Source organism: Miscanthus floridulus, chromosome 19 (genome assembly GCF_019320115.1).
Source record: "Miscanthus floridulus cultivar M001 chromosome 19, ASM1932011v1, whole genome shotgun sequence".
NCBI lineage: Eukaryota > Viridiplantae > Streptophyta > Magnoliopsida > Poales > Poaceae > Miscanthus > Miscanthus floridulus.
In genome coordinates, this window is record NC_089598.1 from 32252415 (window position 1) to 32265886 (window position 13472).

A 13472-nucleotide genomic window follows, 5' to 3' on the forward strand; every position below is an offset into this window, starting at 1 on the left:
AGTCTATGCACGCGCTACAACTTCGCTTTCACTGCCGGCCTTGCCGAAATGCTTGCAAATTTGGGGCGACTACGCGGTCGGCCATAAGCAGAGGAGACATCGACACGGCAGCGTTCATGCGCTGGGCGAGCGTGGCATGGGCATGAGGTGCGGTGTTGCGGTGACAAAGGCGCGTGAGGTGGAGGGGCGAGGGGGCGCTGTGCCAAGAAGCCTCAGCGGCCGTTGGCCAAGCTCGGCCATTCCGTGCCCTGTAACAGCATGGGCACAGAGGACATAAGAGAGGAGAGAGGGGTGACTAACATGTGGGCCATCGCCACGTCGTCGTCCATGTCAGCAGTCACGGTGGCAAAACCACCATCCAAAAACGCTTGGGGTTATTTGACTGGTTTTGGAAAGTTCAGGGGGGGTAGAATATCCGGTTTTATAGTTTGGGGGGTGAAGTAGTCGATCCTGAATAGTTGAGGCGGTTATGTAGACTTTTTCCTTTTAAATAACAAAGATAGGTAGCAAGTGAACATTTGGGCCTAGACCTAGGAATGGATCGAGCTTAGTCCAGAATCCAATTAGATTTTAGCATTTGGATTTCATCGGATTTGGACTCACTTGGATAAGGACATCTATTCCCCTATGCATCCAATAGCTTGGGATTCTATTGGACAGAAAAGTTGGATAATCCAAATTCTTTACGACTTTCGCTCGCTAGCCAGAGAACTCGTGGCGTTGGTGGCGTGGGAGTTCAGATCACTACTATAGGAATGGTTTCTAGGGGCGGCTAGTGAGGCTTTGTAGAGGCGGTTCGACCAGTAGCCCCTACCATACCGTCTCTACAAATCATGCATTTATAGGGGTGGTTCCTAGACTGCCCTTACAAATCAATTTATAGAGGCGGCTGGTGTTATCAGCCGCCCCTACCAATTGATTTGTAGGGGCGGCTGAAGTACCAGTCGCCCCTATAATACTTGTTTGTAGGGGCGGTTCAGTCTAGAACCGCCCCTACAATACATTTTTCCACCAAAAAAATTCAAATTCAACCAGAACATATATATATATATATATAATTCAAATCTGACCAGAAGCACAAGAGCATTATATAAACTACCATTAGCAATTTCATATACATGAATTAAGATCTGACTAAAGTATTTTACATTAGTTCATAGCTGACAGATAGGGAATTAGTGTACAGTGTCCATTTAAACAAGAAACACAACCAAAACAAGCTCCACTAAATATCTAACTAAATTACCAGAAGGAAATTCCACAAAAGTAGTTGGCTTAGCTCTCAACCCATATATCTTGCATTGCTCATTCAAAGATTTCATAAGCTCCTCAAGATCTTACTGAATCTTATTAGCCCGCTCCTATAAATAGAGGACAAAGGAGATCGAGATAGTGAATATGTAACACTTCAGGGCAACTTTGCCATTGATAAGACAAGAAATTTGTAAATTGAAATAAGGAATATCATAGCATAGTGGTAATGCTCCGAGACACATGATTCCCACGAATAGAAAACATGGATCCAACGATATGAGAAACAATATGTCAACTCAATGTGATGCTAGAAAAGAGAAAAATGTTAGGAAAGAAGCCACCGGCAGCCCCATACACACAGGTAAGGCTAATAATAAGGCAGAGTGGTGACTTCCTCTACCTAATATGCCGAGTACTAAGCAATGTTGATAGCATCCGATGGCTTGAGGTCAAAACTAATAGTGTCTTGGTCATTCCCTATCTGGTGTCATGTTGCAATACTTTTTTTAGACCAATGCATTAAAAAGGACAGTTTATGTGATATAATTTCCTTGGGAGTGCAGTTACCTTTGCAAGATATAGTCGAGAATAGTAAGCATCATGGACCATTTCTGTACTTTCATCTTAACTGTACTTTCCATATGTCCATATGGGCAGCTGCAAACAGAACATAAGACCATAGTTAAATATCCTTGGATACAAATACATAATACAATATAAGTGTCGTTGACAAGATTGAAATCATGAAAAAAATAAAGATTTCCAGCCTACCTGAACTAGATATTCAGGCTGTGCACTCACATTATCACATATCTGTAGCTACCTAGAGGCAACATGGACATTATATTCCTTGCCATGATGATAGAATTTAGCAAGGCCCCAATCTATCAGCCGGAGTTTCCGAAGCTCATGATCTATCATAACATTGTGGGGCTTCACATCTTGATGCATAATACCTTGTAAATGGCAGTAATGTAATGCCTGTATCCAGAAAACAGAAATAGTTAGGCAAGTCAAATTCACTATAGGTTACTTGATAATTAGTTGATGACTACGGGTTCCTTGTATCTATTTTAAATCTAAATCTAAATGCTAATAAGACAAGGCCAGATTGTAATGATAGGTTCATAAGCACACAAATTAAGAAATGAATTATCAATCACAAAAGCTCCATAAAAGTGTTGTCAAATTAAGGCAGAGAATTTACTGTCTAAGAGAAAATCAAGAAAAGTGTCACCTTGGATATTCTAAATACTATTCAGTAAACCATTCAAAGCAGCAACAGAAATCGTGCAGCTATTGCCATCCACATTGACACTTAGACAAACACAACCCTGGGACATTAAAAAGAATTAACTCAGACTCAAATATGTGTACAGACCTCTCTAATTAGTGTCGACTGGTTGACTTAGGACCTACATGCCCATATTTTTTTTACAAATCATCATTCACATCATTGTTGGTCACACATCAAAGTCAGTGGAAAAAAAAATCTAATAACAGAACCACTAGTCATAGCCACTAGTCGACTGGTTGACTTAAAACTCACATGCCCACATTCATATTAGTATACTATACAATTTTTCATATGTGGTTGTACTAAAAATCCATGGTGTATACAACATGCATCTCTTCTCATGCATCTCTTCTCATGGTTTTATAAGAGATAACAGAGACTTAATTAATGTGATAAATTTCAATTATAACCATAATAATTGTCTTTCTTTTTTTCTAGATTCCCAATTAGTGATTACAGGGCGCTAAGAATTTTAAATGGTGGATTAAAAACACATTCTTTGGTACTAACTGATTCATGTCAACAGAACCAACATGTCTTTCCTCACGAAAATGAGCACATTATTATGGCAGCCTCATGAATAAAAGCTATCTTTTGGAAATAGCAGCCAACATAGGGGGTAGACAGTATATGGACTTCTTAATATTGCAATGAGGATCAAGAGTAGTGGATAGTAAAAGAATCAAAGAAGAGGAATACATGTTAAATAGTACTTCTTATGGAGTTATCTTAGGCATGTTTCATCTAAAACCAGTGTACAGCTTTCACTAATGCAGATGAATTTTACATTATATGTAAATAGAATAGCCTAACATGTAGAAGAAATTACCTATGCTTTGAATTGGCGGTGCCTGATAGGATCCATTCTCCTGAATCAACGGACAAGGTATCCTATATATAGGAAAATATCAATAGATGCATCATATCAGAGCTAGTACAAAAATCGACCAGGAACAGTAAGGTAAAAAAACCTTGCAGCGGCCAGCACGTCCCCTGCTGCTCTCCAGGTAGGCAAGGGGCCGAGGGTGTCGGCTGCAGCGGCGTAGTCGCTGAGCGCAGGGGAGCACCCGCCGTTGAGGCAGCCGCGGTGGCGGTGGGCGAGCAGGACCTGGACGCTCCACGGAGACGCGGCGCAGTCGGCTACGCTGGATCGAGGACGAGGACGCCCACGCGCGGGCACTGTGTGTGCGAGGTGGGCCAAGTCCTTGCGGCGCGGGCGCCGAGGTGCTGCGGCGGCGGCGTGGGGAAGGTGAACTCGATGTTGCCATCTTCTTCTTGCTCCTCCGGCCACGACGCTCGGCAGCACGGCCATGGCGCTCGGCAGACAGCTAGCGGCTATAGCTCGCGCATCATGAGTAGTTGTGTTTTATTACAGCTTTTTTTTTTTTTTTTGATAATAGTGTTATATTACAGTTGAGCTCTCAAATTCGCGGAATAGCCGCTGGCTGGCTCATCAGTTGAGCTTCGCGAGTGAGTGGAATACGGAAGCCAAGGGGGCCCAGGGCCGACCGAGGTTGTCTCGGCGACGACATCACGGCCACGCGTGTGGCTTCTGTCCCGCGACGTGTGTGAGCCAGGCAGCCGGCGCCAGGCCCAGTGGTTACGCGCCGCGGTGCACCACCACCGCGGTCCACGCGGTGGCTTCTGGTTTCGGCCTTTGCATGTGGGCCGTGTGCGAAGCGGCCGCCGTGGCCTCTTCCGCCGCTAAGGAACTCGATCGCTTTTGTCTAGACGATTTTTAGACGCGTTCAAAGCATATTTCTAGAGGTATCTATATTTAAGGGCGATTTTTATAAAAAGATTATAAGTCTGATTTACCTATGAAGTAGTTGTTTACAGGTATATAATGAAGTTATAGATCTCAATAAGTTCTAATACTTTTTAAATAAAAACTATTTAAGATTTTTATATGCCCAAATATTCATTTTTAAGTTCTCTGATTATGAAAAATCATTTTTTGAATTTTTCAAACCTTCGTGGATGGAAGTACGCTCAATACCAAATTTGTAGTGCTTGAATAGATCTACAACTTTCTGGTTAAATATTTTTTTTTTCATTTGAGATCAACCTAAATAACCAATGAAAGATGGCATGATCAAAGCCGAAGACATGTAGAGCCCACAAATCCATCATCGAAACCATTTTGAACTATTTTAGAGGGTCAATTTGTTTAGTTTTGAAAGTTAAAAAAGAGATTAAGTTGTTCCATATCCGGCTTTTCTTTTTTCTTGAATACGCAAGAGGATTACGTATCATTGTATTAAGTAGAAAGAGTTGTGCAAATACAGAAAAAACTCCGGGGCTAAGCCGGTACTGGACGCGAATCATATTCGGCTTTTCGAGGGTGTTTTTCAAATGTAGCCATAAGTTGAGGGGAGCAAAACGCCCCTTTGCTAGTGATTCTAGAAATGTGATGCATGTCATGCATCCAAATTCCAAAACTTATCTATAGAAATCCTTGGATGTTCATTTGAAAAGAAAAAAAATCCTTAGATGTTGACACAAAATCTAGATTTTTACAATGGATTCACCAAGGAGGAGCTTCGCCGAAACTCTGAAAAGAATCGGGGGACAATGAAAAAGGAAATGTGTCTTCTGTTTGGTTTTGGAGCCAACATGATGAGAGACTGTTACAGACCATCAATAACTTCGTCCGTAGCAGATCGACTGAAACTTCTTTTCTTCGGCCCAAAAAAAGTCAGTTAATTTCAAGGTATGGTGAATCCAATGCTTTAGCTTCAGTTGGGCCTTGAACCCTTCTTGATCAGGCACCCGGAGTACTGCTCGCATTTGTCGCACGCACTGCAGAGGCGGCGGCCTGATCAGCAGGCAGCGATTCTGCCACATTTCAGTAGCAAATATAGGCATCAGTTACTGACAAGAACACAAGATGATCTGCCCTGACAAAACAAACACGCCTAGTGTGTGACAAGCAAACATACACACCTGTTGTGTTGCGAGGCAATACTGGCATAGCTTGAGGCGGCGGCGGCAGCTGGAGCCTGAAGTTGTGCGAAAGCGACGGAGCCGGAAAGAAAGAGGCCTGGATCTGTACCGGTGGATGCTGCAGCAGTGGTTGTTGCACCGTGGCCTGCTGTGCCGGTGGCGGATGGTGCACCAACGGTTGCACGGCAACCTGCTGTGCCGGCGGCGGATGCTGCACCAACGGTTGCACGGCGACCTGCTGTGCCGCCGCCGGCGGCGGTGGCAGTATCGCCCTTGGCGGCGTTGGAGGCGGATGCGCCACGTACCCGAGGTACTGGTGGTAGGCTGCCGCCGCCGTAGGCGAGGTCAGACCATAGAGCTGAGCGTAGTAGTTCTGCAGCACTTGAGGATTGGCGAGGGCCTGCTTGATCATTAGTATCGCACACATATCAAATTAGCCTCAAATTGATCAGACATGATGAACTAATAACAACATGACAGAGCAGTAATGTTAAATGTGGATTTTCATCATACTAAAAGGAAGCCGAGCATAGTCAAAGCTTTCAGTCCAAATATATATGACCGTGGTCAATGTCATACATGTGGTAAAACAGTGAAATTTATGGCTGCATGCATGTAGGGTGGAGCTGGCTGGGCCTAGGCATGTGCACGTCAAGTGGCACCGGCGGTTTTGCATGTGAGGAAAAGGTAAAAGCAAAGGAGATGGGAATTGAAGGGTGGTGGGGAGCATGCTTACCTGTTGGTATTGAAAGTCAGGAGGGTACCAGTACCTGCAAAAGTTTTGTGGAGCTTCTTCAGTGACTGATTTTGGACAGGAAAAAGAGCATGCTTGGGTTTGCCTGCCCACGTCTGGCCCAACCAATCCACTACTATCACTCTATAATTCAGTAGTACGGTACATCCCCAAGGCTGTAAAGGCCAGAATCTAGATCATTGACCTACATTCCAGCTCCAGAACCATGACTACATCATGCAATGAAAAAAAAATAACCACAACCCCAACTCTTTTAGTTCAGACAAAACAATTACTAGTACTCCTTTCCAATTTATTCTCAAGTATAGAAAAATTAATGGAAGGATGAGCTACCGCATTTTTTTTTATGAAACCGGAGGCGTTTGACACCCTACTGGAATTTTATTGAAAAAGAGAGAGAGAGAACACTGCTTTTTGACAAAAATCAAGCCAATTTAGAAAGAAACAAAGAAGGAAGGAGGCAGTAGCCCCTGTAGCACGATTGTGATTTGTGAAAGAGCCAAAATAAACATGGCGTTTTAATGCTTGTTATGCAGGAGGCACTAAACCCTGTAGCGCACCAATAAGCAGCAGAGATCAGTGTTGGCGCGGGAGGCAAACACCCGGGCAGGCATGGTGAAAGAGACCTCACTAGTACAACAATGGTGTGTGTGGGGGACCGAAATCTTTATCTAGGGATTCAGTGTTGAATGCCTAGATGATGATGCCGTGTCTGCCGCCCCCATCTGCATGGGCTACATCATGTACTATGGACGACGACGACCAGAGTTCGATTAGGACCAACACCCAAACTGAACCTGTACGGACTTCTAACACAATAATGGTTTTTGAGAGCTCTGAACTGTAATAAAACACTATGGTCGTGAGTGGGCCTACGAGTTGCATTACAGTGCAGTATGTTCTGTAACGCATGGGCATGATTCTAGTACTACTATATATACACTTCCAACGGTTTACCATCATCTGTACCCGTACCTGTATGAAGAATCTGAGCAATTTGGGGATAGAATTTGGGAAGCGAAGAAATGTATAGATGGCACGGGGAGGGCACTGACCCAAACTGAGACGGGTAGATAGCAGCTAGGCCACCACCGTGCTGCTGCTGGGGCATCATCTGGGGAGAGGACGGCGCCCTGGGGATGAATTGCGGGACCTGCAAGTGGGGTCCCTGTCCCTCGTAGGGACCCCTGCCTGTAACAACAATTACCTGCCATGAGCTAGCGAAACGGAAGGCGAAAGCAACGAAACGGACGACGCCAAACAGACAAAATATAGATGAGGCACTGAGCTGCACTGCGGCCCGCAGGCTGCGGAGAGCAGAGCAGAGATTTCAGGCGGTGAGGGCGCGCAAGGCCGGTGGTAAAACCGACAGCGCTGTTGTTTCCATCTGCGCGTGCAGGCCGCAGCCATGTGACGTGCTCGTCGCCTTCGTCTACTGTTTTCGCGCTCGTTCCTTTTCAGTTCTCGCCAACAAGCCAAGGCTACACAGCAGCACTGAAAAGTAAGTAAAAGCACTCAGTTTTACTGCCAAGGCGTGTACGTCTGTCCGTGCCATGGCTTTCCTTCTACTAGTACCGGTAGGGACGAAAACAGTCGAAAACAGTTGGAAAACCTCTCGACCGTTTTCTACTTCTACATTTAAATACTAAAACGAAATCGAAAGCGGTAAAGCCGGAAACGAAAACGAACATGAACTTACGAAATATCAAAAATTTCGAAAACGAACTAATTCGAGCGGAATTATGTCGAACACGGTCGGTATACGAAAAATCAATACGAAATATTGACCCGTTGGACCAAGTGCATAACAATTAACAAGTACATAATAATTAACAAGTCCTACAACTTTCTTAAAAAGTATCTCCATTCGATATGATGTAAGGAAGATATGATTTTTTTAAGGCAACAAGCATTTGTACGCGATTAATATATCGCTGACTTTGTTTAATTTTTTTTGAACATCTTCAAGACATCAAATGAAAAAACTAGGAACTAGAAAGTTTTAGATCTCGTCGAGAGCTATAATTTTCATATAAAATCATCTTCATCCAAGATCGTATGAAAAAGATATAATTTTTCTAAGGTTGGACTTGCAGTGGGCCAAATTTGGTTTAAACCGAATTTCGAATTCAAGATATTCCGAATTAAAAATAGAAAAGTAGAAAACGGTCGAAAAAATGTCTAAACCGTTTTCGTTCCGATTTCGAATTTGATGTTCCGAATTTCGAACCGAATTCGAATTTATCCGAAAATACGAATTCGATCGGATTAAATGTATAAAACGATACAGTTCGGAACAGGATATTTCCGTACCGTTTTCATCCTACTTGTCTGTTGTTGGCAAGCCTGCAACGCCAAGCAACGCAAGACAAGTTGGCAAACCAAACCAAGCATGCGTTGCGTGGTGCTGGTGCTCGTAGGAACAGCCGAACAGGGGATTTTAGTTGGTCAGGGACGCACACAGTGCGCAGTGGGATCGCATCGGCAAGCTGACCCCCAACCCCAAATCGGTCGAGTCAAAAAGGACGCAAGGAGTCCGAGTGGGCCAGTTCGGCCAGTATTAAAGCCGACTGATAAGATAGTTAAAGTTATTTTGCTGTGAAAGAAAAATACTAGCTAATAAGCTAGCTGATAAGTTCGAACGATCGGGCCTAAAAGGATAAACCTCTCCACTAGTACCACTAGACTAGACCGCCGCCACCCCGGCCGTCCATGGCCATTGGCATGGCCTTTACGTACTTTACACCTCGCTCACGCTGGCACGGACGGGGATGAACTGGCCGCCACGCACCGACCTCGATCAACAAGGCGTCCAGTCAAAGCGAGACTCCTACCGATTAGACTACCAAAAAGAAATCGGGGGCGGGCGAGGCAAGCCTGCCGATCCAAGGAGCCCATCCATAACTGCCAGTTGGTCTGCCTGCGGCAATAAAAAATGGCGATCCATCGGGAGGATACGGGCGCGCCGCCACGCGCCCACGCGGAGTGGGGCTCCGGCCTCCGGGGACGGGGAGGGGGAGCACGAACCCAATTGAACTGACACGGCCAGCCTGGGCAAGCTCACCCGCATGGCTTCCCCGCTCGCTTCTCGCTGGCACGCAGAGCGTAGCTTGCTTTACCCGCGCGGCCGGTCCCGTCCCCACCCGTCAGCCTCACTGCATGCCAGCCCGTACGTCGGCTACCTCCCGCCGGGCGGCCGGCCGGCCACCGGCTGGCTAACAGGAATTCTGCGCGGCCGCGTGGCGGGTTGTCGCGTTGCTGATGATGAGGGCGGGATGGGGTCGAGTCGGAACTCGGAAGGAAAAAACAACTAGACGGAGAATAACGTTTCCCTTCATCAATTCCTTGTGATTGTCACTCACCTCGAGGCTGCTGGGCGGGCCGCGGCGGCGGGCCCAGCGAGGCTATGTTGCAGTTGGCGCGCCGCCCGGCGATCGTCGGGTTCGGGTCCTGCACCGCGCGCCGCGCCGCCTCCGGCTCCCGGAACGTCACCTGCGCGCGCACACACACGCACACGGCCGGCGGCCACCTCAGAAATTAAACGTGCACGACCGCGGCAAGCGGAAGGAAGGGGAGGAGAGGTGGCGTGGTGGGATGGGAGCGGGCGAGCGGCGGCTTACGAATCCGTAGCCCTTGGAGCGGCCGGTGAGGCGGTCCGTGATGACGACGGCCTCCAGGATGTCGCCGTACCGCTCGAAGTGCTGCCGGAGCCCCTCCGAGGGCGTCTCCCACGCCAGCCCGCCCACGAACACCTTCGTCAGCGTCGTGTCGCCGAACCGCGACCGGTACGGCCGCGGCCCGCCGCCGGCGGTAGTGGCCGGCGACCCGGACGTCGTCGACGACGACGACGCCGGGGCTGCCATCGCGAGCGCGCGCGCGAGAAGCGGAGGGAAGCCGGCCTTGTTGGCGCGGTGGTGGTGATCTTGCAAGCAGAGAGCGGGACGCGGGCTTCTGTCGTCCTTGCCCCTGCGCCGCGGCACGCCGCCGTGCGCTCGCTCTCTGTGCGTGGCTGGTTTTTGGAAGCGGACCAGTCCACTTCGATCTATATAAAACGTCGCTGTGATCGAGGTGGCTTAATGATCGTTAGAGAGGAGGAGGAATCTGATGATCAGGTGGGTTGGGTTGGGAGGAGAAAGAGACAGGCAGACAGGCCGCAAGGGGTTTTGCGCTGGAGGGGGGCGGTTTGGACGGGGTGACAGCTATGCTGACCCGTTTCTTTCTTTTCCTCCTCCTCCCTTTCTCTTTGTATGCATTTTCTCATGAGTTTCTCAACGTGTGGTAGCTCATGGACTATCTATACAAAAACTAATAAACGTCCATGCACATATATAATTGTTGTTTAATTCAAAGGAAAGCTCTTTATTATAAAAAAAAAATCAAAGGAAAGCTTCATGTCTTGCTGGCGAGCCTGCACGATACCAAGTGATAAAAAGAAGACAGTGAAAACACCGCATGCATGGAAGTACTTATGCCGATGCCATCGTGGCAGCCACATAAGCATAGGCAGAGAAAGAGAGGAGTGTTGAGCGATGCCACGTGGCGCGACACATTATGAGTGGGAGTGTATCTGGCAAATCCTATATGTTAATGAGTGAGAGCATACCTGGCAGATCCCACACGCCGATGAGCTAGACCATATCTGGCTCATCACACGCTTCGATGAGCGGGAGCGTACCTGGCAGATTCCACGCACCGATGAGCAGGGTACCTAGTAGGAATGTACCTGGCAACACGCACCGATGAGTGGGAGTGTACTTGTTGATGCCATTGTGGTAGCCAACATTAGCATACGTAGAGAGAGGGGGAGATGTTGAGCGATGCCACGTGACACGACGCGTTATGAGCGGGAACGTATCTGGCAAATCCTACGTGTCAATGAGCGAGAGCCACACCAATGAGCTGGACCATACCTGGCAGATCCCACGCATCGATGAGTGGGAGCGTGCTTAGCAGATCCAGTTGGGCATGACGCACAGGCACAAAGCCGGACTGTGAGACTCTTCACACGGTCAATGCAAGGCATCTGACAGACCAAGTCTTAATGCCGCTTTATGGATGGGTTGACGACAGAATAGCACAACGTATGAGCCAGGTAAGCCTTTGCTAATATATGGAGATGCTCGAGGCGAGTGGACAACGATGTTAGGTTGCATCCCCCTCCCCCTCCTCTCCCTCCCCCTGCGTGAATTGTTTCGAGGAAAACGATTAAGTGTTGTAACTATTATTGGCAAGAAGATGGACAGATTGAAGACGGAAAGAGAACTTGACACGGATAGGTGATGCTTCTAAAAACGATGGAATAAAGAAATTAGTCTCTTTGGTATTATAAAAGACAAATTAGACACTATCTTTTACTCATCTTTCATATATGCTTATGTTTTTCTCCAATGCCTCTATTAATCCAATAGTTTTGATAAATTACTTTTAGCTATATTATGTTGTCAAGCATTTTTTTATACTTTTATTCTCAGATTCTACGCGCTATGTGGTTACAACCATATTTTTTCTTTGCAAGCAAATAATAAGCCGATAGTGTGACTCAATTTAGCATTTTAATTTGTAGTCCTTTTGCTAGCTACAATTTTGAAACAACGTATTTTCACTGGAAACAACTAATAAATGGACACAGACGACTTACTCTGACAGTTGCCAGCCCTTTTTAGCCGTTGGATTTCGCATGTGTAACTACCCGGGGAAGACGGCTAAGGCCCCATTCAAACCTGCGAATAACTCTCTTATATTTTCGTCCTTTCACGCAAAAAGGGTGATCACTGGAGTTATTCACCTCCCCGTCCTAGGCTTTTAACTTGGTTTTCTGATGCGGTACTAAAGCTCGATCGGTACAGTGCCCCGCAAACTCAGCCTAGCCCACAGCCTGCTGGTGCTACAGTATTGGGCCTCATTCCACTGGGTCTCACAGCATGCGAGTGTGATGACTCTTAAAACTTCAAAATACTATCACAAGAAAAACAAAGGTACCCATGCGAATACAAAAGATTGGTTGGCACCTCTTGTATTCCCCTTGTTATCAACCCAACCACCGATCTTTATTTTCTCTTATGAGCTTTCCTTCCTCTATAGTTCTCTAAAGAAGAAGACTCAACCATTGTATCTCGTGTCATGTTACATACTCAAACTATAATTCGTCACCACTACCGATTGTTGATAGAAATAATCTGGTCAAAGCTGCATCTTCAAATCATAATAAGGTGAGTACGACATTAAGGAAGTTTCTACATCTCAATCAGCCGAGGTGGTGTCCCTCAGGCTTATCTCACACACAAAAGACAAGATTGCAGTGGATGCGTAAAAAATAATCGATGGAGCAACAAGAGGAGCTGATTCTAGCAAAACTCAAATAGAAAAATGGTTGGTAACATATTTATCGCCCTTAGAGCAAAATGGTCGATGAATTGTTGTTGATAATTGACCTTAGATTGTTCTAGTCTAGAATAATGTTTTTTAGTATACAGGCTTTACTAAAAAACTAGGGGTCATATGCCGATGACCAAAATTGACAGATAGAGACTAATCCTGTGTTTTCTTGGAAAGTCGGGCAGGCTGGGTTTGACAACTTTGTCAAAATGTAGAATTGAATTCACCATTGCATTTTTCTCATCGAAATGATTGGAAAACATATATACAACACATAATTTGGAGTCCGAATGAGAAAATTACGGCTTCGGGAAGGTTCACCCTTCAGAAGCCGACTAAGGCTGGGTTCTAAACTCGGCTAGACCATGTTAAACATGCATGATTTGATGAAGATATGCTCATAGACAATTGAGGGATCCATTAGGTAAAATTTATCGTTTATGCCTTTTTCTCTTACTCTTTTACTCTTTTTTGCTCTAATATTTTCAACCCTATACTTACTCTTTGACGTGCTTCTTGACAGAGCTTGTGACCGATCTCCGTGCTATTTGGACACGCTAAGCCTTTAGACGTGTGGCTTGATCTTTGGGTTAACAAAAAGCTCCTCGTCAATTTTGTTGGAGCATGTATGGATGGACATGATGGCACATCCAGTGCATATGTTATTACATTGGTGAATCTTAGCTGACAACTACTTGAAAGAATGAATCTTTTGCTAACTTAGTTCAGAAGCATAGATTTTTGGATGTTGTGTAACCGCCGCGCATATCCTCAGTTTTAGTGCAACTTTGTCAACTCATGAAAAAAGAAAATAGTGGTTCACAAGCCTACCGGCACAGAATTGAT

General features: G+C 46.0%; 1 protein-coding gene across 3 annotated transcripts; it reads right to left on the bottom strand.

The window, feature by feature from the left end:
* Window positions 1-4877: 4877 nt before the first annotated feature.
* On the bottom strand, window positions 4878-10436 carry LOC136529038 (uncharacterized). 3 transcript variants are annotated; one of them, XM_066522076.1, is made up of 7 exons: window positions 9872-10436; window positions 9614-9743; window positions 7307-7442; window positions 6234-6267; window positions 5688-5897; window positions 5498-5642; window positions 4879-5389 (listed from the first exon to the last, which is right to left on the bottom strand). In XM_066522076.1, the coding sequence occupies exons 1-7, from the start codon at window positions 10112-10114 to the stop codon at window positions 5316-5318; spliced, it is 972 nt and encodes a 323-aa protein (XP_066378173.1). In that variant the 5' UTR covers window positions 10115-10436; the 3' UTR covers window positions 4879-5315. The 3 variants fall into 3 exon arrangements, with proteins under 3 accessions (XP_066378172.1, XP_066378173.1, XP_066378171.1); XM_066522075.1 differs by having other exon boundaries at window positions 4878-5353; window positions 5498-5897; XM_066522074.1 differs by having other exon boundaries at window positions 4880-5389; window positions 5498-5897.
* Window positions 10437-13472: the final 3036 nt, after the last annotated feature.

Bases quoted from the DNA above. Each gene is read 5' to 3' on its own strand.
- LOC136529038 (XM_066522074.1), bottom strand. From the start codon at position 10,114: ATGGCAGCCCCGGCGTCGTCGTCGTCGACGACGTCCGGGTCGCCGGCC. The intron at 9,744-9,871 runs GTAAGCCGCCGC...GTGCGCGCGCAG, and splicing joins GCTCCAAGGGCTACGGATTC to GTGACGTTCCGGGAGCCGGA. The intron at 6,268-7,306 runs GTCAGTGCCCTC...AAACTTTTGCAG, and splicing joins ATCTACCCGTCTCAGTTTGG to GTACTGGTACCCTCCTGACT.